Raw genomic sequence first — 25,193 nt, 5'->3', positions numbered from 1 at the left:
TGCCGCTACAGTTTAATTACTTATGATAGAGCCTGCAGCCGAGGGGATTGGACGTGTTCTCTTAGCACTCTGGCCTGTCATAGCTTTCACCAGCGACTTTTTGCCTGATATTCCCCCACATTTTTACCCCTCCTCTTTGCTGGACCTGATCTACAGTGTCTGTAGGACCTCCCGGCACCATGTTTCGTCAGCGGAAACAGAGATGTAAGCCGCACAAGCCAAGATGGCGCTGGCTCCCTCCCTGCTCAGTCATCCACGGGGAAATAACACAACTTCCCTCTCCTATGAGATCCCGCTCGACTCACAAAGCATCTATGGCTACTCCTCTCACCTTCTCCGGCTCCGAAGACCCGAATGCTGCTACTCCTATTGCCTCCTTTCGCTTCCTATCCTGGGAGAGTGGGTCCGACACATCTGACAGCCTGCCAGTGTCTGGTACAGAGACTTCTCCGAGACGTCGCTTGTCTCGCTCTGCAGCTGTGGTGGAGCTGCCTGCTAAGAAAGGAGCTGATACTCTCTCCCCTACGGCTCCAGCATTTGTCAGTTCTATATTTAGTGGCAGCCATGTGCATTCTCCTAACCTTTCAAAGGAGTGCATACCAGCTGTTGCCTCACAGCAGTCTTCAATGAAACCCACTCCAGCTCTGGACTGCACATTTCCCCTTGCTTCTAATGTAACCCACTCCACGGGACTGACCACAGGAAACCACTTTGACTTGTTGCATGTACCTGAAGGCCCATTAACCAGTTCATCTCTTGAGATGATTCTTGCTTCGTTGCGTGCCTCATTTCTCACAGGTTTAGACCACATTATTCCGTATTACTGGCTGAAACAAAACTGGGGGAATTAATTAACTCTTATAATTCTCTGGCTACCACATGTCAAACACTAGAAGAGGAATCACATTATCTGAAAACTAAAAATATGGCACTGGAGGACTATGCTAGATGCAACAATCTAAAATTCCGGGGCATATCCAAGTCCATTTTGCCTTCTGACCTATCTTCCTACATTCAGCGACTCATTAAACATGTTTAGCCTACCATCTGTGAACAGCGAATTGGTGATTGATTGGGCTTGGAGGGTCTCTAGACTCAAACATCTCATATCGGATACTCCTAGAGATGTTGTTGTGCGTGTCCACTTTCTCCACGATAAGACTGCCTTCTTGGCGACGACTAGACAGATGAACAAACTTCCGGGTGATTATCAAGCCATAACTGCTTATTCTGATCTTTCCCGAGACGTTATGGTGGCGGAAATCGTTTGACTTTACTAAGGCACTAAGAGACAAACACATTCTTTACAGATGGAGTAATTCTGCACATGTAACAATGTTTAAAGGGGTAGTGTGGCGCTAATCCATTTATTCACAAAATAACACACATTACAAAGTAATGTGTGTTATGTATGTAAATGGCCCCCTTCCCCGTGTGTCCCCCTCACGCTAGACCCCGAGTGTTGGTGCATTATACTTACCGCATTCGTGTCGACCCCCGTCCGGCATCTTGGGACAATGACGTCGTCTTCGGGAGGCCGGCCGAACAGCTCCATTCGTCCCTTAGGCCGCCCCCAACCCCAACCCCCCCCCCCCCCCCCATGCCGCGTCATCAGCTGCTCAGCCGCGATTTTGGGTGCGGCTCTTTGTGCTCATCATAGCCTCAGGGATCGGCAAAGGGATAAATGGAGCAATTAGCAGCAAGATATCTGCAGGATTATGGCCGAATTGCAGCTGTAATACCCGAGCTCTGTCTAGGTGCATCCGGACATGTCTGCAGCTGGCTCCGCCCCCCAACATGTTCTCTTTAATAAAGAACAAAATAAATTGCTTCTCTGTCAGCTTGAGACCCAAAACTACACTAAATCGCCAGCAGCTTGATGTCTGCTGTTTGCTAATTACCCATAAAGGGTACTATGGAAAGGTCACACATGCAAAACAAGTACCACTAAATTTTTTTTTTTTTTTTTATCATACACATCATGTACTCATTAAAGAAAAACTCCTGAGACCATCTATGGCGTATGAACAAGCCTACAGGTAACAAGATGGGATAGACCTATTAAAGGGTCAGGTCCCTACCAGGTGGAGCTGCGAACAGGTGTGGCATCTCAGCTTCCAAGGAAAATACTACAAGCTGATAGCTGTGGCACTTCAGCTTCTGTGGAAAAATGCAGTTCTTTAACATCAAAAACATAATTTGTTTTATCTCCCTACCATCTTTCTGCCTGTGTCTGTAGCTCTGTACCTGGTACGGACTTTACAGATTCCCTTTAAACGCCTCTAAAACCATACAAACATACCTGTCCTGGGTGCTTTTTGTTTGGTTTCAGTATTGTACATATTCATGCAGTTACCCTGAGCACATTTGATATCCACACTAGAAATTAAAAAGGTTGTATGGATGATATCTCTGCTGTATGTTGCAACTTTGCATCTCTCTGACAGATGCTTAAAATATTAAAGGGGTGTTCCGCTCAAACTTAACTTTTTATATGATGCACCCGTAGTGAGACTAATAGTTCCTTTCATACTTATTATCTCTTCTATCTTCCTCCCCCAGTTCTGAGCTGCTGCTTTCTGCTAAAGACACAAAGATCTGTATATGAGCTGTTCACTCCATCTCCCCCTCCTCCCTTCCGAGACTGTTGTCTTTTTAGCTGCTTTGTAATGCTTGGAGAGTTAAAGGGGTTATCCAGCGCTACAAAAACATGTCCACTTTTGCCTCACTCTTGTCTTGCAGACCACATTTATCTGTTTGGTTACACAAGGAGCCCCAGACCCCAAGTTGATAAAAGCAGTGATAGGCTTAAAGTGTTAATGTCACTTTAGAAAACTTTTCACATGTCATAGAGACATGTCAAGTTTTGATCGGTCTGGGTCTGAGCGTTCAGACTCGTACCGATCGGGAGTTAGAGCCAGGAGAAGACGCGCTGTAGCGTGTTCTCTCCTGGCTCTGTCACATGATCAGTTGGACTTACAGTGGAGGTCGATGGAGCCCAACTGATCATGTGACACAGAGTCGGGAGAGGATGCGCTGTAGCACGTCTTCTCCCGGCTCTAACTCGTGATTGGTACAGTCTGAACCAGTTTTTATGACCCTTTTATGCTGTTGCAGCACTGCTGCAAAATTTTCTTGTTTCCCTGCAGATTGCAGTAGATTCTGTGAGCAGGCAATCCTGTGACTTGTTCATCATTGGGGCGCTCTTCTATCAAAAAAGTTAAAGTTTGATGTAATTTCATAAAATGCATGTTCTTTTTCCAATGTTTTATACTTTTGCTTTTCAACTCCAGTCCTGATGCCATAACTTAAAAATATCAAAGATGAAGATAACTCCTATGGCAATTTTATGTGTTAACAATTATATCTGCATTATAAGGAAAACATGACTTGTTTGTACAAATCAGAATTTCTCAATGAACAATCTTTTTTTGTGCCTAAAAAAGTTTTTCTAAACATCCATAATTTTATATGGTTTTCTTTAATGGACAACCTTTGCACCTGATTTTGTATGTAAACTAGTGTGTTCTTTATATGGCTTTCTGTATACACTGCTCGTGTGCTTGCAATTTGTTTGATGTTTTGTGGTGTGCGCTTTCGCAGTACGGCCGCTGTATTCGTGCTGCTGTCCGTCAGGAGAAAGGTCTGTCGTCACTTGCTGATCATCTGACCCATGAAAGTGAGCGTGTTGTACGTGCAGTTTGTGGAGCACTGCGCAACCTTTGTGGAGACAGCCGGAACAGAGAGCTGATAGGTGAGGCAGTGGGACTTCTGGCATACATGATATTGCAATGTTCACACTCTGTAAGCGACCGGCTGTTCCGTGACCCCTGCCGGGTCACTGAACGGCCGGTCTCTGCACAGATTATCCCAGCTGGTACTGCTGTACTGGCCGGATGATCTTTATGGCCGTAGTGTTCTGATGCGGACTGGAACCGCTCACTTCATTGTGTGAACTGACAGGGTTTCCTATGGCCACAATTCACTGAATTGCGGCCGCAGAAAACTGACAGGTCAGTTCTTCGCGGCGCCGCACGGGATCCCGGCCGGAGCGTATACGATGGAACAAAAGGCTATGTTACCCTCCAATGGTAACAACGGCCGTACTTTTATGTTGTGTTAACATAGCCTTAAGATGGATCCTACTATAACTTGGTTAAAAATCAAGAGGAGTTAAGGTCCTAAAGATAAGGAGGAAATTGATCTTTTTTTTTTTTTTTCCTGCATTTAGGTAAACATGCTCTGAGTAGCTTGGTGGCACGTCTACCCAGCTCTCAGTCTTCTGCGATTTCAGAGGATACAACTGTTGCTATACTGGGCACTATTCAAGAAGTTATAACCGGCAATTTGGAGGCAGCAAAGAAACTGCGAGAGAGCCAAGGAATTGAGAGGCTTGTGCTGATTAACAAGGGAGGGTAAGTTCATGGTGACATAACAATCCCAAGTTCAGAATTTTACACTTTCTTGGTATAGTAAGTAAGGAGTGGTTTAACCCTTAGACGACCCAGGGCGTATAGTTACGCCATGGAAGTCTGTCCCCAGACGACCTAGGGCGTAACTGTACGCCCTGGGTGTTATTCCCGCTATGAAGCGCGCTCCGGAGCGGAGCGCGCTTCATAGGAGGTGGGGGCCGGCGGCAGTGAGCAGCCGGGACCTCACCGGCAATGACACGCTGCAGCGATCGCGCTGCCGCGTGTCATTAACCCCTTAAACGCCGCGATCGCGGCGCGACCGCGGCGTTTAAGTGTAAGTGACAGGGGGAGTCCCCTGTCACTTACCGATCGGGACCCCCGCAGTGTGACTGCGGGGGTCCCGATCGGTAAAACGGACTGCTGGAGGTCTCTTACCTGCCTCCATGCGGTCCGATCGGCGATCTGCTACACTGAGCCTGCACAGGCAGGCTCAATGAGCAGATCGCCGATAACACTGATCAATGCTATGCCTATGGCATAGCATTCATCAGTGTAGAAATCAAACTAATCTATGTAAAAGTCCCCCAAAGGGACTTCAAATGTGTAAAAAAAAAAAAGTTCAAAACACTAATACACTACCCCAAAACCCCTCCCCCAATAAAAGTTGAAATCACCCCCCTTTCCCATTATATAAATAAAACATATAAAAATAAATAAATAGATAAACATATAATATACCGTAGCGTGCGTAATTGTCCGATCTATTAAAATATAACAAGCGTCATTGCGAACGGTAAACGGCGTACTCGAAAAGAGGGGAAAAAGTGCGCGGATTACCGATTTTATGTTACATTATATATATAAAATAATTAAAAAGTGATCAAAAAGTCCGATCTTCACAAATATGTTATTAATAAAAACTGGAGATCATGGCGGAAAAAATGACACCCCATACATCCCCGTAGGTGAAAAAATAAAACCGTTATAAGCGTCACAATAGTCCCATTTTATTTATAATTAATTGCCAAAAAAAAGGATTTCATTTAAAAAAAATATGTAACATTAGAGAATCTGTGTAAACCTGCATATGGTTGTGTTCGGGCTAACCTATAGAATAATTGTATCATGTCGCTGTTACCATATAGTGCATAGCGTAGACACAGGAACCCCCCAAACGTTACCATATTGCATTCTTTTTTGCGATTTCACCAATTTATATCTTCATAAATAATATATTTGGGATTCCATCATACATGTTATGGTAAAATGAATGACGCCATTACAAAGTACAACTATTCCTGTAACAAATAAGCCCTTACATGGCCTGTAGATAAAAAACTGAAAGTGCTGGAGCTCTTAGAAGGGGAGGAGGGAAAAACGGAAACACTAAGATCAAAATTTGCGCGGTCCACTGGGTCATTTTGGGCCTGGTCCTCAACGGGTTAAGGAAACTATTCCAAGCCTAGTTTTTTTGATTTGGCCAAATACGTCCGATAATCGCTTTTAGTAATGGGGCCTCTATATCAGAAGTCAGGAATAGAGACCCCCACTCCTTTAATGCTAGGAAAGTGGCATTTAAACTTAACCTATAATGTAAAAAATGAGAGACTTCTCAAAGCCAACCTTTGGTTAAACTTAAGATCCCTGCTCTTTCTGTGATTTCACTGTCAGGTAGCAGGATTCTAGACACTGTCACCCCCTTTGTGCATTCTGACATCTCTACACAGGTGTAAAGGGTAAATTTAGCGGTTTTCATACCTTATTTTATATCATACGTCATGGTGCTTGTTCAAGTAAAAAGTCATCTTTTATCAACTGCAGATTGTGTTAAGTGGGCTTGGCCTCGCGGTATTAGCACCACTTAGCCCTGCCCACAACACCACAGTTGGCCCCACCCCCTCGCCGGCCATTGGAACAGGCTGGCCGAAAGGTCTAGACCCCACCCCCTTTACGTCGGCAGGGTCAAATGTGGGTGGGGCTAAGACGCTGATGCCGCGAGGCCACGCCCACTTAATACAATCTGCAGTTGATAAAAGGACACTTTTTACTTGAATAAACACCATGACGTATGATATGAAATAAGGTATGAAAAAACGCTAAATTTACCCTTTACAGCTGTGTAAAGATGTTAGAATGCACAAAGGGGGTGACAGTGTCACTTTAAGTTTACCATTGCAGGCTGGATTCAGTCTTCAATTTGATTCTTACAGGTTTAAGGATATGGTCCCTGCTTTTGTCTACCCTCCACTCTGTGGCCGTTGGGACCTCCTGATAAATACAGCATAGGCTGCTAGATGAGTCACATTATTTCCTTCAGTTTACTGACCGTTGTCGTTAGTGGCGAAATTGCCAGATTGGTACCCCATAAAAAATTTTTACCCAATAAATATTGCCAAATTATTTTTTTATTTTTTTATGTATTTTGCAATGTTGTCCTACAGGTTAGTGGTGAGGAAATTTGGTTGAGGTCGGGAACAGATGAATAGGAAAAGTAGGTGTGTTGAACTTAGGGCCTGTTCACATGGAGCAAAAGCAGCAGAATTCCACCTGCCTCAGTTTCCCACAGTGTCTCTATGGGAGGGCTCACGCGCCTCCACTTCCGCCACTCTCCGCTCAAAGAATTGACATGTCCGTCATGGAATTCCGACGTTTTTGTTCCGCATGAACTGGCCAAATAGCTTAAAGTGACACCGTCACCCCCTTAGTGCATTCTGACATCTCTACACAGGTGTAAAGGGTAAATTTAGTGTTTTTCATATCTTATTTCATATCATACGTCATGGTGCTTGTTCAAGTAAAAAGTGTCCTTTTATCAACTGCAGATTGTATTAAGTGGGCGTGGCCTCGCGGCACTAGCGCCACATAACCCCGCCCACAACAGCACGGTTGGCCCCGCCCCCTTGACGCCCATTGGTTGTCCAACGTAAAGGGGGTGGAGTCTAGACCTTTCGGCCAGCCTGTTCCAATGGCCGGCGAGGGGGCGGGGCCAATTGTGCCGTTGTGGGCGGGGTTATGTGGCGCTAGTGCCGCGAGGCCACGCCCACTTAATACAATCTGCAGATGATAAAAGGACACTTTTTACTTGAACAAGCACCATGACATATGATATGAAATAAGGTATGAAAAACACTAAATTTACCCTTTACACCTGTGTAGAGATGTCAAAATGAACAAAGGGGGTGACAGTGTCACTTTAAGGGTGCCTTCACACCTACCGGATCCGCAGCAGATCTCACTTCTGCGGATTCGCAGCGAGATCAGTTGCGGATCCAGTATCAATTCACCCCTGTGATAGCACATACTTGCATGTATGTAAATATGTGCTTTAACCCCCCGCTGTCCACAGCCCCGCCGCATCCCCCATCCCCCGCCGCATCCCCCATCCCCGGGCGCATCAGCCCATCCCGGCCGCATCCAGCAGCCCGCATCCCCCATCCCCGGCTGCATCCCCCCATCCTCCCATCTCCGGCCGCATCCAGCAGCCCGCATCCCCCCATCCTTCCGTCCCCGGCCGCATCCAGCAGCCCGCATCCCCCCATCCCCGGCCGCATCCCCCCATTCTCCCGTCCCCGGCCGCATCCTGCAGCCCGCCGCCGAAAGCATACAGTACCTGCTCGGCGGCGCGGCTGCAGTGAGGCTGGGCTGCGGACAGTGGGGGGTTAAAGCACATATTCACAGCGGGATGTCAATCCCGCTGCGAGTATGTGCTATCATAGGGGTGAATGGTGCCGGATCCGCAGCGGTTCTCGCTACGAATCCGCAGAAGTGAGACCCGCTGCGGATCCGGATTCTAAGATGTTGATTTTGACTGTTGGGTTTTTTGCAGTGGACGATCCGAAAGAGAGATTCGTGCTGCTGGTCTCTGCCTTCAGACTGTCTGGGGCTTTAAGGAGCTCCGGAGACCTCTAGAGAAAGAAGGATGGAAGAAGAGTGACTTTCAGGTAGTAAAAATTATTGTATCTGAGGGGCGCAATACTTTGTCTACATTTACTTTACAAACTTTATAATTAAAATATACAGTAAGCACTGAATTACAACCCCCCTCCATAACCCCACCCTCATATGACCAAAGTGCTCTCAGGCAGACTTTATGCACAGATCTGACAGGACCGGAGGTAAGTGTTTTACCCCCACCTGTTAGTGTAAGTGACAGGTGCAGTGCTTTATCCTGTCACTAAAAACACAGAAATGAGTATAGAAGAATAGGCTGCACCTCAATATGTAATATGCAAAAATATGGATAAGTTTATTTTACCCAACCCAAAAATACAAACATTTAAAAACAGAAACTAAATAGAACAAAAAATATGTGTATAAATAAACCGGTGATATTATTGCAATCAATATGCTATTAGAGATCAATAAATTGAATAAGAGGATGAATGCAGGCAATAAGCCCCCTGATGAAGTCTTAGGACGGAACGCGTGGGGACTCTGCTCCTGCCACCCCCCTGAGCTGTTCTGTGATACCAAATCTGTTCATACCTATGTTTTTTTTGTTTATTGATTTTACGGTGTGATTGGCTTATTGCCTGCATTCATCCTTTTATTCAATTTATTGATCTCTAGTAGCATATTGATTGCAATAATATCACCGGTTTATTTATACACATATATCTTTTGTTCTATTTGTTTGTGGGTTACTAACCTCATTTATAAGACAGCTCTGGGTTATGTTATCCCCTTTTTTTGCTCGGGGGGTGTGTGAGGTTGTACATTAAGCCTCATTTAGCTCTGTGCTTGATTTAGTTTCTGGTTTTAGGTGTTTTTAAATGTTGTTTGTATTTTTTGGTTGTGTAAAATAAACTTATCCATATTTTTGCATATTACATATTGAGGTGCAGCCTGTTCTTCTATACTCATTTCTGTGTTTTTTGTATCATGCTTTTTGGAGTTTAGTGGCTGGCACTCAGCTAGGATTACATTGGTGGTGCCCGCAAAGGAGGTTTCTTGTTCTTTATCCTGTCACTGACTTCCTTAAATGCAGCTATCGCTATGCATCGCAGCGTTTAAGGGATTAATGACTGATGACAGGCAGCCGTGGTCAGGCAACTATTACCTATGACACTGCTGACACTGTGTGCGGGACCGCTCACAATGGAATGGTCCCACACATTTAACGCTTCTTCACTGCAGGAATGTATATATGTCCCTACCGCACAGGGCATGTAAAATTTATTACACGGTTAATAGTGTAAAAACTGGGGGCAGCATCTTATCCGTAGTTTGTAGGGGCGCAATTATATCTGTAGTCTTGTCGGGGGGGGGGGAGTGCATTATATTTGTATTTTTGCTTTTTGGTTTTTGAAGTAGAGCCACCATCACTTGGTGTCCAAAGAATCAACTCATCCTGGCACAAGAAGAGAGCAGTAGATTATCATAGTACTGCCTGAAAAACATGGCTACATGTACTCGGATATTGGCTGTGACCATGTTTTCCAAGACTCCCCAAGGCTAAATCCTCTTTGAGGCGCCGGTAATCAAAGGCTGAGAGTTTGGGTTCATAGTAACCCGAGCATGCTCGAGGTCTGCTAATCTCTGCACTTTACTAATACAAGTATATTAAAATGCTAAGACCATAGTAACTCAATAGACCACTGTACTTTGTTTTACTTAAAAATGTAGATATATCTATTATATACCCATACTCATACCCCCCCCCCCCCCACACACATATTTTATTAGGTCTCTCTTGCAAACTCAAAGCGGGATGACAGCACTCTCCCTCTCATTGAAAGAACCCAAAGGAATGGTAAGTCTCAATATGTAACTATAGAAACAAATTACAAGAAACAAGCACACTAACAAATGGCAAATGAATGGGGGGTGGGGGGGACTCGCAAGGTTTTCTAAATGCCTCCAGGTACAGGTACAGAGCGTACTCTGCCCGGATCCCCAACTCTTGCCATTTTGATGGTGCCTTGACCCTGCTGCTCTCCAAGCAAATAGCTACTTAGCCAGTCACTGGCTATGGCTGGTGACTCACATGGCAGCTTTCTCCATGAACGACACATCACAGTAACCAGAAAGAAGCACAAAGATGCTGAGGCAGGGCACTGCTAAAACCTTTAAAACATGTTCAGGGACAAACTGGAAAATAAACTCCTAGAGCAGTTTATTCTTTCCTTAAGCCCCTATTACACGCTATCAGCGCTCGTTTGCTCCTCATTCCCTGCTCGCTGGCACCGCTATTATGCGCTCCCCAGGTGATCGGTAGATGTCCGGGTAGCCCATAAACGATAACTGCGAGAGCTACGGCAGCAGATCGCTGCTATGACAGTAGTTTGTCTTTCAACATGTTGAAAGACAAACAACAGCAACGATCAGCTGACATCGTTCATGTCGGCTGATCGTTGCCTTCTATTACACAGGGCTATTATCGTCCGAATACGGCCGAAAATCGTTCCGTGTAGTAGGACCTTTATACTGCCTCATAGAATACAAGATGCTGTTTACACAGCAGAGATTATGTGAAAATGCAGCATCAATATTGTTATGCAGCAAATCTCCCTCTAATTGGGTGGCATTGTATTTTACAATACAAATAAACACCTTGTGTTTAGACCATCTAGCTTTCCAATAAACAAAATAGGGCATACATGAAATCTGCAGACACCTGTGACATATCCACAGCAACTCAAACTGCTGTCAGCAGCAGAGTCCACTGGTGGAAACTTCATATCAGTGTAACGGATACCCTTGAAAGGTCACACCAAATGAGAGCCCAATCCTGGGTTTTGCTCAACTAGCCTCTTCGATGGCTGGGTTTGGTGTGTAACAGATTATCATTTGAACTTTTCCAAACCCCTGTTGTGAATAGGACTCAGTACTTCACAATATTATTCATAGAAAAAGTGCCGTCAGTACACAAAACCTTTTGGTTTATATAAAATTGTAATATCTGAAAAGTAATGATTCTATGTAAAAAGGATTAGCAATCACTACTGTAACACACAATATAGTATAAAGAGATAGTGGTGTTCTCATACTTTATTTTTTTCGAACGTATTGGTGTAAGTTTTCAAATTTCGTAATACGATCAGTGTGTTTACTTTATAGGGCTTTCTGGGCAGGCAGGATTTTTTTGATATGGGCCTGTGGCTAATGAGAAAATTACAAGAAAACGTTCTTTCCTTCTTTTTTTTTTTTTTTTTTACGTCTCTGCTTTTTCCCCAGCGTCTGGTCCCCACTGCAGTCCACTTCTTCCTGCTTCCTGTGAGGTTTTGTGAGGGCACAGTAAATGGTGTGTCCATTTCCTGTCTTGTGGCTTGCACAAAACGTCACAGTAACCACTAAATGTACTAAAATTAGGTCTGGATAAGGGGATGGTCTTCTCAAAGAATCTTTTGGAGAGTTATTACTGTATCCCTTTACAGCATGTAATAAGTTATTGTTACTGGAACTAACCATTGAAATAGTTATTATTGCCCAATATTTATCTAAACCCCCCCCCTTTTTTTTTTTTTTAGATAAAAAGACTGAGAATGTTGACATTCCATTGAATGACATTAGACAAGGTATTGCTGTAATTAATTTTTGTAATTTATGGTCACGCACATACAACCCCATCCACATTGTGCCCTTTTGAAGATGGCGTTCACTGCATACAAGTCAATGTGCATGTGCCACAGGTCAATACGCATGTGGCATAACCACAGGAAACAGATGGGGCTTGTGATGATATCCAGGCTGGGGACATTACTAAAAGAACAGAAAAACCGTGAGGCATAGCAGGCCTGGGGCCACAACCCTAAATCCCACTTGATTTACATGGTCAGTGCCAGAATAAAACTTACATAAACGCAGCGGGATTGACATGTATTGTCATAGAGATGCACTGACACTGGATTCGCAGCAGATTTTACAGCGAATCTGCAGCATGAAATCCGCTGCGGATCCGGTGTGTGTGAAGGCACCCTTAAGGTAGATCAGTCTACCGCTGCTGCCCATAAGTCTATTGAGGGTTTAGAAGTCAGGAGCAGCTGTTGCCTAATTCACACACACATACTAGCTTGCGTGAAGGGGGCATGACGTTATCAGATATGCACCACATTTTTTGTGTAAAATTAAGCCAGCTAATAATGCACTATAATAATTACATTAGACTAAGAATAATTCTGACTTTTTAAGAGTACCTTTCATGAAGAAAAAAAAGAATAAGCTGCAATTCCCCACTGTCATCTCCACCCAGGCAGCCGCAAAGACTTGTAAAGGAGCTGCCTAGATGGAAATCGCTGTGAGGGAGTGAATAGAGATGAGCGAATAGTGAAATATTCGATTCAATTGGATTCAATTCGAATAGCTCCCGATATTCGACTATTTGATCGAATATCGAATCCCATTATAGTCTATGGGAGAAAAATCCTTGGGACCTGGAAATCAAGACTCGACGAATCGGAGGTCACCAAGTCCAAGACTTCTTTAGAAAGTGATGCAAACTCCTCTGGAATGCATCTGGGAAAGCAGGGAAGCAGTATTACAGAGAGCGGTATTAGCAATTGCCGGCAATAATGCCGATACCTGTACTAGTTAATATTTAATTAATAAAACAAAGTTACCTTCTAAAAAAGTTATTTTCATTGTACAATAGCTTAATTAAAATGAAACAATGCTTTTTCAATTAAATATACTGTTAATAAAAAAATATATATAAATAAATGTGTGTGTATGTGTAATATATATATATATATATATATATATATATATATATATATATATATATTTATTTATTTACAGTATATTTAACCCCCGGGCATACCTGTACATCCAGGGCCGCCTACGGGTGTTCAGAGCGGGGCCGCGCTCAAAGTTGACAGCTGCATCCGATTACCTTATGCAGCCGTTCCCTGGTGTCTAGTGGGGTGGAGCGATCCACATGTCCGGCATGGGCCGGGGTCTGCGCTGATCCCTTCTCGGGACTCTATTGCTTTCGGCTGCAGCGGCCGGTAGCAATCCCGGGCCTATATCATTGATCTATGCTGTATAACTATACAGCATAGATCTCAATGAGAGATCAGTGTACTTATACTAGAAGTCCCCTAGGGACTTTTTAAAATGTATTTATTAAAAAAAAAAACAACGCATAGGGTTCCCCCTATTTTAATAACCAGCCGGGTTAAAAACCAAGTAACAGCAGCCTAGTAACACCAGGGTGGGAAGGGCCATTTATTTTGGCCCTCCCCAGCCATAATATTACCAGCCTTCTGCCGCCCAGTCCAGGAGCGCCAATTTTGATGCTCCGGGACCACTGGCACCCGGCTCTTCCCAGTACCCCTGGTGGCATTGGGTACTGGGGTAATAATGGAGGGGTTAGTGTTAGCCATTTTATACCGGCTAACACTAAGCCCTGACTTAGTAATGGATTCCGTCTATTAGACTGCTTCCACTACTAAGTCTATATAGTAAAGAAATAAAGACCCAAGTGAAAAATATTTTTTATTCAAATAAAAACACCCCCACTCCCCTTGTTAACCATTTTATAAAAAAAAAAAAGTCCCAACAACCGCTGGTCATCGTCGTAGTCCACTAAATCCGCAGTATTCCACAGGATACCGATATTTGAAAAACAAAAAGGGAGAAATACACAAAAAAACACAAACAGTCGTTGTGAGCGGTGTTGTGCACCTTACAGCATCTTTACAGATCACTGCTTACAGTGTTGCACCCAAGGGGTTAAAGGGGAATGCATTGCTTCCCCCTCAACCCCCTAGGGGCCAGATTGTTCAGTATGGCACCCAAAGGGTTAAGTAAGGGTCCCCACTTAACCCCTTGGTGGCCTGACTGACGTCAGACTGCACCTATACCAGCAAGGAAGGGGTTAAGTGACCTCCCCTTTCTTGCTGGAATGGGTGCAGTGCAGTGCCGGTCTGCGGCACACTGAGCTCAGTGTGATGGCACCGACTCTTTATATGTCCGCTCAGCTAATCAGCTGAGCAGACATATAAATCAAAATGTTTCTTCTAATGTTGCTATTGTGATAAAAAAAAATTGCATCATTAGAAGAAACATTTGCTGTTTTAATTAAAGTAAAGTATTCAATTACATTGAGCTGATTTACCGGCAATAGGAATTGCCGGCAACAATACAGCTTCCTGTAATAGGTAATATTTAATTAATAAAGCACATTTTCGTTCTAATAAAGTTAGTTTCGTTGTTCAATAGCTTAATTAAAACGAATACATACTTTTGGAATTAAATATACTATAAATATATATAATATTTTTTTTTTTATTAACGGTATATTTAATTGCAAAAGCATTGATTCGTTTTAATTAAGCTATTGTACAACGAAAATAACTGTTTTAGAACGAAACTTTGTTTTATTAATTAAATATCAACTAGTACAGGGATCTGCATTAATGCCGGTAATACCGTACCCTGTAATACTGCTACCCTGCTTTCCCTAAAAAATTGTTTAGCTGTTTTAGAAAGTTAATTTAGATTCGAATATTCGATCACATATTCGATCGAACTCGAATCTTTAGAATAGTGCAGTATCTCTAGGAGGGAACTGTGCTATCAAATACTTCTGCTGGTCCGCTCTCCTGATTGTTGTTGGTGGTGGGGGACAAATACTGAGACCCCCTCCCCTTCATTTTAAAAGTTTTATGGACTGTTAGGGTCGTATTAGACTGCCTGATGCCTCTTGTATGCAAGCGCCGATCTGCTAGATTGGCACGTGTTTACTGAGCTCATTACACTGCTCGATAATAGTTTAAGGGCTGCAAGGACATTTTTGCATTACCTCTCCACGTTCCCTGTGTTGTACTGCCCTCTGCTCTGCTGATGATCGCTGTCATTGGCTGATCGTTGTCTCTATTACACAGAGCAATAATTGGCCAGATCACTGTGTAATAGGAGCCCTTCTCTTTATACTGGCCTAAAATTACACTGAAGATTGGCTGCTGTGGGGATCAGTCCGCTGGGACCCCACTTATTTCAATAATAGTGAATTGAGCTTGACAGTGTTTGGAACGCCTTAGACAGCAAGTGGAGTGCTGGCTGTGCATTCAAGGTGCGCTTCTTTCATCTTTATCCTAGTGAATAGCAGGGTACTTGTCTCCTATCCTTTGTTTGATAACAATTGATTGTGTGATATACCCTTTAACAATGTTAATGTTAGGGCCCTTTTATACTGCCCAATGTGTGGAAGTATGCGGAGTGCAGCATTATCGGCCACACTCCTGTTAAGACAGAGATTTGTTGCCAATAATGATTTTAATAAGACACAGTATACTGACCTAATCAGGGCCAGTTATAACAAAGCACCTCAAGGTATGCATGAAAATCACAGGAGGGGGTGCAAACACATCTAAAACAATGTAAAAAAACCAAACCTCACACAAAGAACACAATAATTCACCAAAGAAAGTATATACAACACTGTGATCTAACCAGGCCACCTATACAACTATCACACAGTGGTGGCCAAAAAACAAGTGTCAGAGTAGGAGTATACAGCTGTAATAGACCAATAGGGATCTATCAGGGATGCTATCACAGGGGGAAAAAAGCACCAAAAGCAAGAGCAGCCATTCACCATCCAGTCAGTGTGACTAGCGGGGTAAACTAATGCAGTGGCAGCATGTAAGTAGCCATCTCTGTGCTGGTGTTGCACGGAGTGTCCTGGAAGCAGTGGCTCCACAGATCAAAGTAGCCGATGAGCAGGCGTTTGCTGGTTTCTGGCACTTTCACACAAGCCAATTATCGGGTGACTTGATTAGAATGTACATTTTTATGAAGTTTGGATTCGGCACACATTTGGATGGTTAAGTAAACATAGCTTTGGTTACGTACACTCCAGAATTTGACATTTTTAGCTTTATCTCTTTTACTATTAAATCTTTCAGAACCATATTCACACATTGGGGATCGTCACCTTAACCGTTCAGGGGATCTCTCTGAACTGCAACCTCTCAAAGTAAGTTAAGCATCTTGACCTATTTTTATGTCATATACCTGTTATGATTTAGGGTATGTCCACGCTTAGCAAAATTGGCGGAATTCTGCATGGGAGCTCCCCACCACGGAATCCTGCCTGCCTCAGTGTCAAACGGCGTTTCTATGGGAGGCCTCACGCGCCTCCACTTCCGCCCCCCTCCGCTCAAAGAATTGAAGTGTCAAATCTTTGACCTCTTTGTGAACACTTCCTTCCTGCTGTGCTCAAAGAATCAACACCGTTTGACTCTTAAGGCAGGCAGGAATTCCTCCGAATTTGCTCAGTGTGAACATACCCTTACTTATGATTGCTTGTATGGTCTGCAATCATAACAGTGTACGCACTTCCCATAAAGCGAAGCAACATCCTTTGCATCATTTCAGAGTAGGAGCAAGCTTTCATGAACTTAAAAAAAACATTACATTACAAAAAAACATTTACATTAGAGATAATTTACATTAGATAATGATAATTGGATTCATATTTCTGTGAGATATGGTTATTTATTTGAATCACAAACTTTTTAATTAGTACTATGCAATAAAAAATTCAAAACAAGATTTTGTATCTAAAAGTCAGCACAAAGACTTAAAGGTGTTATCCAGGCTCTAAAAAAGATGGCTGCTTCCTCTCTAGCAATAGCACAACTCCTATCCTCAGCTTTGGTGTGGTTTTGCACCTATGTTCCATTTAGGTGAATGGAGCTAAATTGCAATACCCACATAGCCTGGAGACTGGGGTGTTTCTGTTTTCGCAGGAAAGCACCCATGCATTTTCTAATTTTGGATAACACCTTTAAAACTCTGAAAGGTTGGGCAGGTTATTGTCATTTACAGTTCTCTCCCAGGTAATACTATAATAGTAGGTGACTGGAATGACAACTTCCATTCTTTCAAATGTCTTAGATAATCATGATCTAGATATGCAGGGAAATGAGAAGAGCATTAAAAAGGTTGTGCAGGAACTTCCTGGAGATTACAGTTGAACTGAGCATGCCTGGCCACCTTTTTAGTAGGTTGTAAGCAAGGGCAACAGGTTATCAAAACAGAGGCACATGGGGATTAGTCAATATCTCTTAAACAGTATAGTTTCAGAAATACTTGCATTATATGAAATAAATCAAATTTCAAATATGCATCAGTTTAGACTGTTTTCTTAATGACACAACCCCTTTAAGGCCATTTAATTTGGTTGCAGCAATCTGTGATCTGCACTCGTTTACTGGGCTGCAATCGTTTTCATTGTCAGTAATGGCCGTCCTAGCAACTCTCATTTGCCCAATGATTCCATGTAAAATGGTCCTAAGAGTTTTCTAGTGTATCGGCTGATGGGTAGCTCTGACAGATTACTACCACTTAGATATTAACATTTATGCCTTCCTGGCATTGTGGCTGCCAGAGAGCATGATAGCCAGCAGGAGAGGATCCTTCTCCTCAGCCCTAGGTTAGGGAATGGGCACACTATGGAATTAAAGGGAATTTCAAGCGGGTGCCACTTGATGTTCCGCTTGTCCCATGGACTCAGTGTAATTTCTCAAGCTAACTATTATCTGATTGAAGTGTCCCTTTTTAAAGAGGTAGTGCAGTAAAAAGGATTTTCTCTACATGACTTGGATTTTCTAAAAGCGGATAACTTCTCCCCTTAGGGAACCCATGAACATTTGTTATAGTGTGGACTGCAAAGTACCATCAATTGTATAAACCTTTTTACAGTGGGCAGATAGTTCTCTTGAATTACACAGCAGAGTAAACTCACTTTTTCTTCAGTATTGAAGAATTACAATGTTTTGTACTTAATTTTTAATTGTATAGTATTGGTTAAACCCCCCAAAATACTGTCAAAAATTCTGAAAAAGATTCTTTCAGCATTTTCTTTTTTACTCAATATTTGTGGAAAACATTTGAGAGAAATATCCTTTTTAAGGGATTAATTTCCCTCTTATCAATTTTAATTTTAGTTTTCCTTTTTATTATAATTGTAGTTTGATAATAAGGATTTACATTGCATATATAGCTTGCTTCTTGATTGCCATATTCATTTTCATAAATCTTCACTGCTTTGCTTAGTCATCTCATTACTAACGGTCTTTGCCACAGGAGAGATCTCTTAGTGCGGGGGGCTCAATGGATCTTGGGGATGCCGAGGACCAACCAGTCTAAGTCCACATCAGTCGCATGTGTATGTAATACATGTTTTGTATGTTTTTGCCATTTTGTATTTCATTTACATGTTTGTCAAGATATTTTCAGAAAGTCATATAACAGGTTTTTATATAAATGATGTACATCAATGGTTAATAAATGTACATCAATGGATAATAAATTAGAATGTAATCCATCGAAAGATGGCAAAATGTTTCACAATAAATCTTGCAGTGAAGAATGATCGGTAAGAATGTTGCAGCAAGTTAGGGTATGCTCACACTGAGCAAATCTGCTGCGGAATTCTGCCTGTCTCAGTGTGTTATAGCCTGTCTATGGGGGAGGCGAACGCTCCTCCGCTGCTGCCGCCGCTCTCCGCTCAGAGAGGTGATTTCTTTAGAGCCGGAGGAGCGCACACTCTCCCATAGACTGGTTATGACACACTGAGACAGGTGGGATTCTGCGGCTTCTGCCTGAATTACTCAGTGTGAACATACCCTTACAAGTGTATCCACCTCAGTTATTCCCTACTATGACTAAATATGGTCTTTGCTTCTTGACATAGAACTGCTGGAGTGCTGTGGTGTCTTAATACATTTTGGCTACAGATTTTTTTTTTTCAACATCGCGTCATACAGACCTATAGAAAGCTATGTTAAAGAAAATGCAATCATTTACTTAAACAGACATGTCATATGTATGTGGTGTTTGGGGTGCCAGGGCTGCTTTTTGATCTGCTAAAATCAGAATAATGGAGTGCATAGTGTAAGATTCAAATTAACTTGTGTCAAAGTTATAAATCTGTAATTTTACATCTATTTTAAAATTTCAAGTCTTCCAGTACTTTTCAGCTGTTGTATGCTGCCCTTCATATCCGTGACTGGAACAGAGCAGTAGCAAACCCCCAAAGACAACCTCTCCTGCTTTGGACAGTTCCCATCACGGACAGAGATGGCAGCAGAGAGCACAGTGTCAGACTGGAAAGAATGCACCACTTTCTGCAGGACATACAGCAGCTGATTGGTTCCTTTTATGTATTCCAAAACTTATCAGCTGCTGTATGTCCTGCAAAAGTGGTGCACTCTTTTCAGTCTGACCCTGTGCTCTCTGCTGCCACGCCTGTCCATGACAGGAACTGTCCAAAGCAGGAGACGTTGTCTATGGGGATTTGCTACTGCTCTGTTCCAGTCATGGAAAAGGAGGGCACCAGAGAGCTTTGTGTCAGACTGGAAAGAATACAGTACTTCTTGCAGGACAAACAGCAGCTGATAAGTACCAGAAGACTTAAAGTAAACCAATTAGCCCAGTTGGACTAATTTGGTTCCCTGCAGCACTGTATAAAACTCCTGTGCAGCTCACAGCACGTACCGTCCGCGACTGCAGGAGAAGCTTTATACCGGAGAAAACAACGTTTATTTCCCGGGCGCGGGGAGTAAATTTAAAATGTATGTAACTTTCTGGCACCAGTTGATTTGAAAGAGACTTTTTTTTTTTTTTTTTGCAGAGTTCCCCTTTATAAACACATCACCACGTGGTGCTAGTGTATTAGTAGAATTAGTGGTGGTATAGGAGCAATGGTAATTTGGATAGACTGCATCAATCTCCCCAATAGCGCATATATGCCATATGACATCACTGAGCATTCTTGGAATATAAAGCTGTGGGTGGAATAAGCGCTGCAAAATCTGTTGACAATATACTAATAAATGTTGTGGATGATTATTATTATTATTATTATTATTAATGATGATTTTTAGTCCCAGTCAGAGATCAATGTGGCATATTGCAAATTTGCTTTGGATAAAGGAAAAAAAATGCTAGTGTTGGATTCCAGGGAAATGTCTTGTCTTTCAGGGCTACTAGATTTATATTAGATTTCTCCTGTCAAATCTGCACAAAAAAACACCAGGCAAAAAACAACATAAAAAGTTAGTCCCCCCGATTTAGTAAGTTGCCCATAAAATACATTCTACATATATCACCCCTTTTGTTAAGTGTATTGACAACTAGGAGTTGCCAGGTGGCAGTGTGCCCCTAAAAAAAATTTGACACCGGTTAATCATCGTTTTGTCTGTGAAGGGACAATCCCCTGGGTTACCTAAGAGAAGAATGGCAATAGGTCTGAAAATATGTTTCAGAGCTCTGTAGGGAACAAAATACTTAATAAAGACCTGATAAGCTCTCTCTGCTTAAAAAGGTACGAGGAAACGAATAACTGTTACTTTTTATATTTGGGTTCAGCAGTAATTGTGAGTGCAGCCCCAATAGATTGCAGCCAGGTTACTGCATTAGACAGTTCGGAAACCCTCTTGTCACCTATCTTGGCCATCTGCTTGTTCTTAAAATGTGTAGCTTAACTGTCCTTTTCCTTTAAAAACAAACAAAAAAAATATTATGGGGATCGTCATAGAGGTTTGAAATGGAGATTTCAGGACTTAAATATTGATGGCCAATCCCAATGTTCTTGTCTGATCTATATTTTATATTTTGCAGGGTAACACTCGTGGTTGAGTGATCTCTTTGGAGCTAATGGACCAAGAATGCTTCATCTATTATTCCTCACTGCCTGTCTTTACAACTCTGAAACCCCTTCCCTCGTCTCTCTGATGCAATCTGAAGATAGTGTGTGGACTTTAATTTTCCGTGACTTATGGTTACAGGGTCAGAAAGCACAGGAGACGCGATAACACTGGAATATCACAATATTAACAGGCTGTAAATACAGAAACACTAACACGTCATACCAATGATCCTGCAACACTAACCATCTTTCAGGACAAATCATTGTGGTGCAATTGTTCTAGCACTATATAATTTCGTTGTTTTTTTTTTTTTTGTTTTGTTTATTTTTTTTTTTGTTTTTTTATTGTTTTTTTTGGGGGGGTGATCTGGTTACATGTTTGCTGCAATTAATTTTCACAGTTTTTGCCCTCTCCCCTTATCTTGGAATCACCAGTGGCCTTTCTGTGGGGAATGTAGGGAGTTGGTTGAATAATGGACTCCCCTGACCCCAACCCATCTTGCTTCCTTTAAAACCTTTTCATAACAATCTGATGCCAAGGATTATGTTTTTTTTTTATAAATAAAAATTTTTAAGACAATCGTATTAAATGAAATCGACTGGTGGATTTATTTAAAGAGCTACTGGTGAATTTTAATACATCAAATGGTTATTCAAGATTTGAAAATGCACAGCTACTTTCTTGCCAAAACAGCACAATCTTTCCCCAGGTTGTGTGTGTGTGTTATTGCAATTCTGAGTTGCAAAACCACACCTAATCTGAGGACAGAAAAATATGGCTGCTTTCTTCCAGAAACAGCACGTCTATGACCTCTGGACACCCCCTTTTAAGGTTTAAGTATACATACTGAACAATTAAGGAACATTTTTAGCATGTACTGTTTTTTTTTTTTTTTAGGATTAGCTTTCTTGCATGCTAAATATTTATCCTGTCAAAGAAATGTGCCTGCATTTTAATGTTGTGTTAGAAGATACTTCTACAACTTTGCTTCGGACATTTTTTTTTTTTTAGAGTTTTTTTTTCTTTCTGCAGTTAGAAGTGAAATATTCTTACAGTTCTTTAAGCAGACAGCAGTCAGGACTCCTGAATACCAGGGGAAACTATTGTCACTTTACTACTACTGTAAAATAGCTTCACTATAATAGGGATTTAAATAATGTCAGAGTTGACAGCTCTATAGTTCTTCTGATAAGGCTTAGTGAACATTGCACAAACAGCATACTTTTTACATTTAATTCCTACAGCCCATGTTTACCCTGACACCCAATGACAGCACCCCTGAAGAGGAACTCCCACCGCAGGATAGGAAACCTGTGAAGATAAAATCTTGACAGGCCTCTCTACACCTCAGTTCAGGCTTCCTGCCCTGCGGATAGGAGGCCTTTTAAGCTTACGGAGGCCCTGAGACGACCCCCCACCACCACCACCACCACCACCACCAGCCAGCCTGTTAGCTGTTGTGTGTACCTTACCCTCCTCCTGTCATCATGTCTGAGGACTCAGAGAAAGGAGGCAAAAGACACAATGATCGTAGATCCTCCAGAGCTTCCAGCCCTGTACCTGAGGGATGAGTGTCTGCCTGGTGAGACTATTTTTTACCTATACTAATAGGGTTTATATGGTTCTTTTTGTAGAACTCCCGCTCGAGTACTAGATCCTTTGGGAAAGCCGAATTAAAAAGACACCATAAAGAATGCGCAGAGTATAAAACTCTGTCTGGACTGTCTGTCCTTCATGTGTTGATTGTCTAGTGGCACGAGTCATCAGTTTTAGCGGATAGTATTAAGAGGATAGTCAGAGAGAAAGTTCAACTCCCTTAAAAACATCACACTACCGTCCTCTATGTCTGCTGCTTACAGCCTCTGCTATTGCTAGAGACTATTCAGTGTGTGATTCCTCCCCCCCCCCCCGTTTGGGTTCGGATGGACTCGAGCATGCTTGAGGTTCGCTCATCTCTAGTCTTCATCAGATGATAAGTCAGATAGTGGGGTTGGAGCAAGACTTTATTCCCAGTAGAAGACACTAATCAGTTAGTGAAAGTCATCAGAGCTTCAATAAATATTGAAGATTCTAAATCAGCCCATTCAGCTGAAGATGCTCTTCATGAAGTCTTGGCTCCTAAAAAATCCTGCACCTTTTCCTTACATAGAAATATTAAATCTATTATCAACAAAGAGTGGGAGAATCCTGACTATAGTCTTCCATTTGAAGACGTAGGGTCTTTGCCAGACCCCATGGATACAAAGGCAGACTTCTATAATAAAAAGACCTGGGAGGCAGCCGCGGGTTCATTAAGAACAAATATTGGTAGCAATTGTGTGGCTAGATATGTTAGGCTATGTTTACATGGCGTAAGACACCGGCCCGATGATATTCACTTCAGCCGAATTCAAATGCGGGCATATCAGTGTGCGCCTGCATCCGAATTTCCCGCTGCACACAATGGAGCGTGTGGCCGGAGCCGCACGCTCCATTGTGTGCACTGACAGGTTCTCTGTGGCCAGGTCGTTTTTTTGCGGGGCCGCTATCACTCCCGGCCGGAGTGTATACTAGATGGCAAACTATCTCAGCAGGACTCCTCTCCAGCAGTCAGAATGGTCACTGAACAAGGAGGGCTTTAATCTGGTCGTAAGAAGGTTTTTGTTTCCCGACAGTAGATCTGTTTGCAACCAGGAAAAACTAAAAACTATCCAGGTTTGACATTATCCAACAGCAATAGATGTGTTTGCCCAACATTGGGGGTACGAGAGAGGCTACGCCTTCTCTCCATTTAACTTGATTCCCAGGGTGGTAAAGAAGGTAGTAGAAGACAAAGCAATGAAAATACTAATTGCTCCCTTCTGGCCACGAAGACAGTGGTTCACTCTGCTCAGACAGCACCACCATGGGTGCTTCCTGACAGAGGATCTCCTCTTCCAGGGACCAGTTAAACATCCAGGTGCTCCCCATCAGCACTTGACAGGTTGGATGCCGAGAGGGTAATATTAAGGGGGTGTTGGAACAAACATGGACCACACCCTGTATAAATCTGATACAGTTTCATGGTCTCAGGTGGCAGAAGGCAAAAAGAAGATAAATGAATGGACTGAGCCTATTTAAATGAAGGTCCTTCCAAAGACAATGAAATGGAGAGTCATAAATGCTGGACAAGCCTTGCATTTAAGTGAAAACACTGGAGGCAAACAGCAGGACAGCTTTCCTGCTGTCGTAAAGCCATAAACCAGCCCCTGCGGCTACTTCAAAGTCTCCTTATCAGTGTCACATGTGGATGGGCATAACACGCCCAAAAGAGTCATCCAAAGGACAAGGACCTTACTGTACCCAAAGGATGCCACCTAAAGGAACATGTTTACCTCTGCATCATTGTCTTTAAAACATAAAGGAACTGTGATGATTGGCTGAGACAATATTTGGAGGTGTTCCAGGGATGGGCAATGTGTGGGCTATGAGTGTTTGAGTGACTGGTATGTAAGGTTGCACACAGATGAATAGTTAGGCACTTCCTATCTCCCACCATCTCTTCCTACCACCCTCTCCCTTCCCTTATATTCCTATCCCTTAGTTAGTCTCCCTTTTGTATTCTTGAAAAATGTATAGTATGGTACCGAGTTAGCCAGAAAAATCCATATCGTGGTAAATACTTCAAATCAAAGTATTTTAGGAGTGATACCTTTATTGGCCAACAAAAAAACTGTTAGAGCTGTGAGCTTTCGGGATTCACAAGATCCCTTCGTCAGACAAGTTCACAAATGAATGACTTACAGAAACAGCACAACATTTTAGGGATGTTACAAGCCAGAAGGGAGAGACATCTGTGAATTGGGGAGGGGGGGGGGGGTGAGGGGGTATATACATCACATAGATAAGCCAGGGCAATAAAAAGGACTTGTTGTAAATTAAAGGTTATTTGGAAGTCCAAGATTGTTGGTCAGTTCAGTCTTATCTGTGGAGTGTGTCCATGTAGTGGGTCATAAATCCAGGTGCCAGGTTTAATCCATGTGTTAATGATTGGAATGTTTTTATCAATTTGAATTCCCACACTTTCCTCTCTCTGTCACTCTGGAAGTGACCTTTGAGGACCATAACCCTTAAATCTGTTATTCTATGGTCCAGTCCTGAGAAATGTTGGCCTACAGGGGTGTTGAGACTTCTTTTTATTGTATGTCTATGTAAGTTCATT

At 42.6% G+C, this 25,193-nt stretch overlaps 1 protein-coding gene across 4 annotated transcripts in view; it reads left to right on the top strand.

Annotated features, from left to right (window-relative positions):
• The window catches only part of LOC138799491 (catenin delta-1-like), a 134,338-nt gene extending 112,731 nt beyond the window's left edge, over positions 1–21,607 (top strand). For 3 of the 4 annotated variants that reach the window (XM_069980761.1, XM_069980760.1, XM_069980758.1), the window contains 8 exons: positions 3,604–3,754; positions 4,232–4,415; positions 8,239–8,353; positions 10,098–10,164; positions 11,882–11,929; positions 16,262–16,332; positions 18,447–18,528; positions 20,985–21,607. In XM_069980761.1, the coding sequence (XP_069836862.1) occupies positions 3,604–3,754; positions 4,232–4,415; positions 8,239–8,353; positions 10,098–10,164; positions 11,882–11,929; positions 16,262–16,332; positions 18,447–18,509 (699 nt within the window). In that variant the 3' untranslated portion in view covers positions 18,510–18,528; positions 20,985–21,607. The remainder of the gene's footprint in view (positions 1–3,603; positions 3,755–4,231; positions 4,416–8,238; positions 8,354–10,097; positions 10,165–11,881; positions 11,930–16,261; positions 16,333–18,446; positions 18,529–20,984) is intronic. The other variant, XM_069980759.1, reaches the window with a different exon arrangement.
• The last annotated feature ends 3,586 nt before the right edge of the window (positions 21,608–25,193 follow it).

This window comes from Dendropsophus ebraccatus, chromosome 8, assembly GCF_027789765.1.
Source record: "Dendropsophus ebraccatus isolate aDenEbr1 chromosome 8, aDenEbr1.pat, whole genome shotgun sequence".
NCBI classification, from domain to species: Eukaryota; Metazoa; Chordata; class Amphibia; order Anura; family Hylidae; genus Dendropsophus; species Dendropsophus ebraccatus.
Note: the sequence above shows the minus strand (reverse complement) of the source record. Positions and strands in the feature narration are given on the sequence as shown.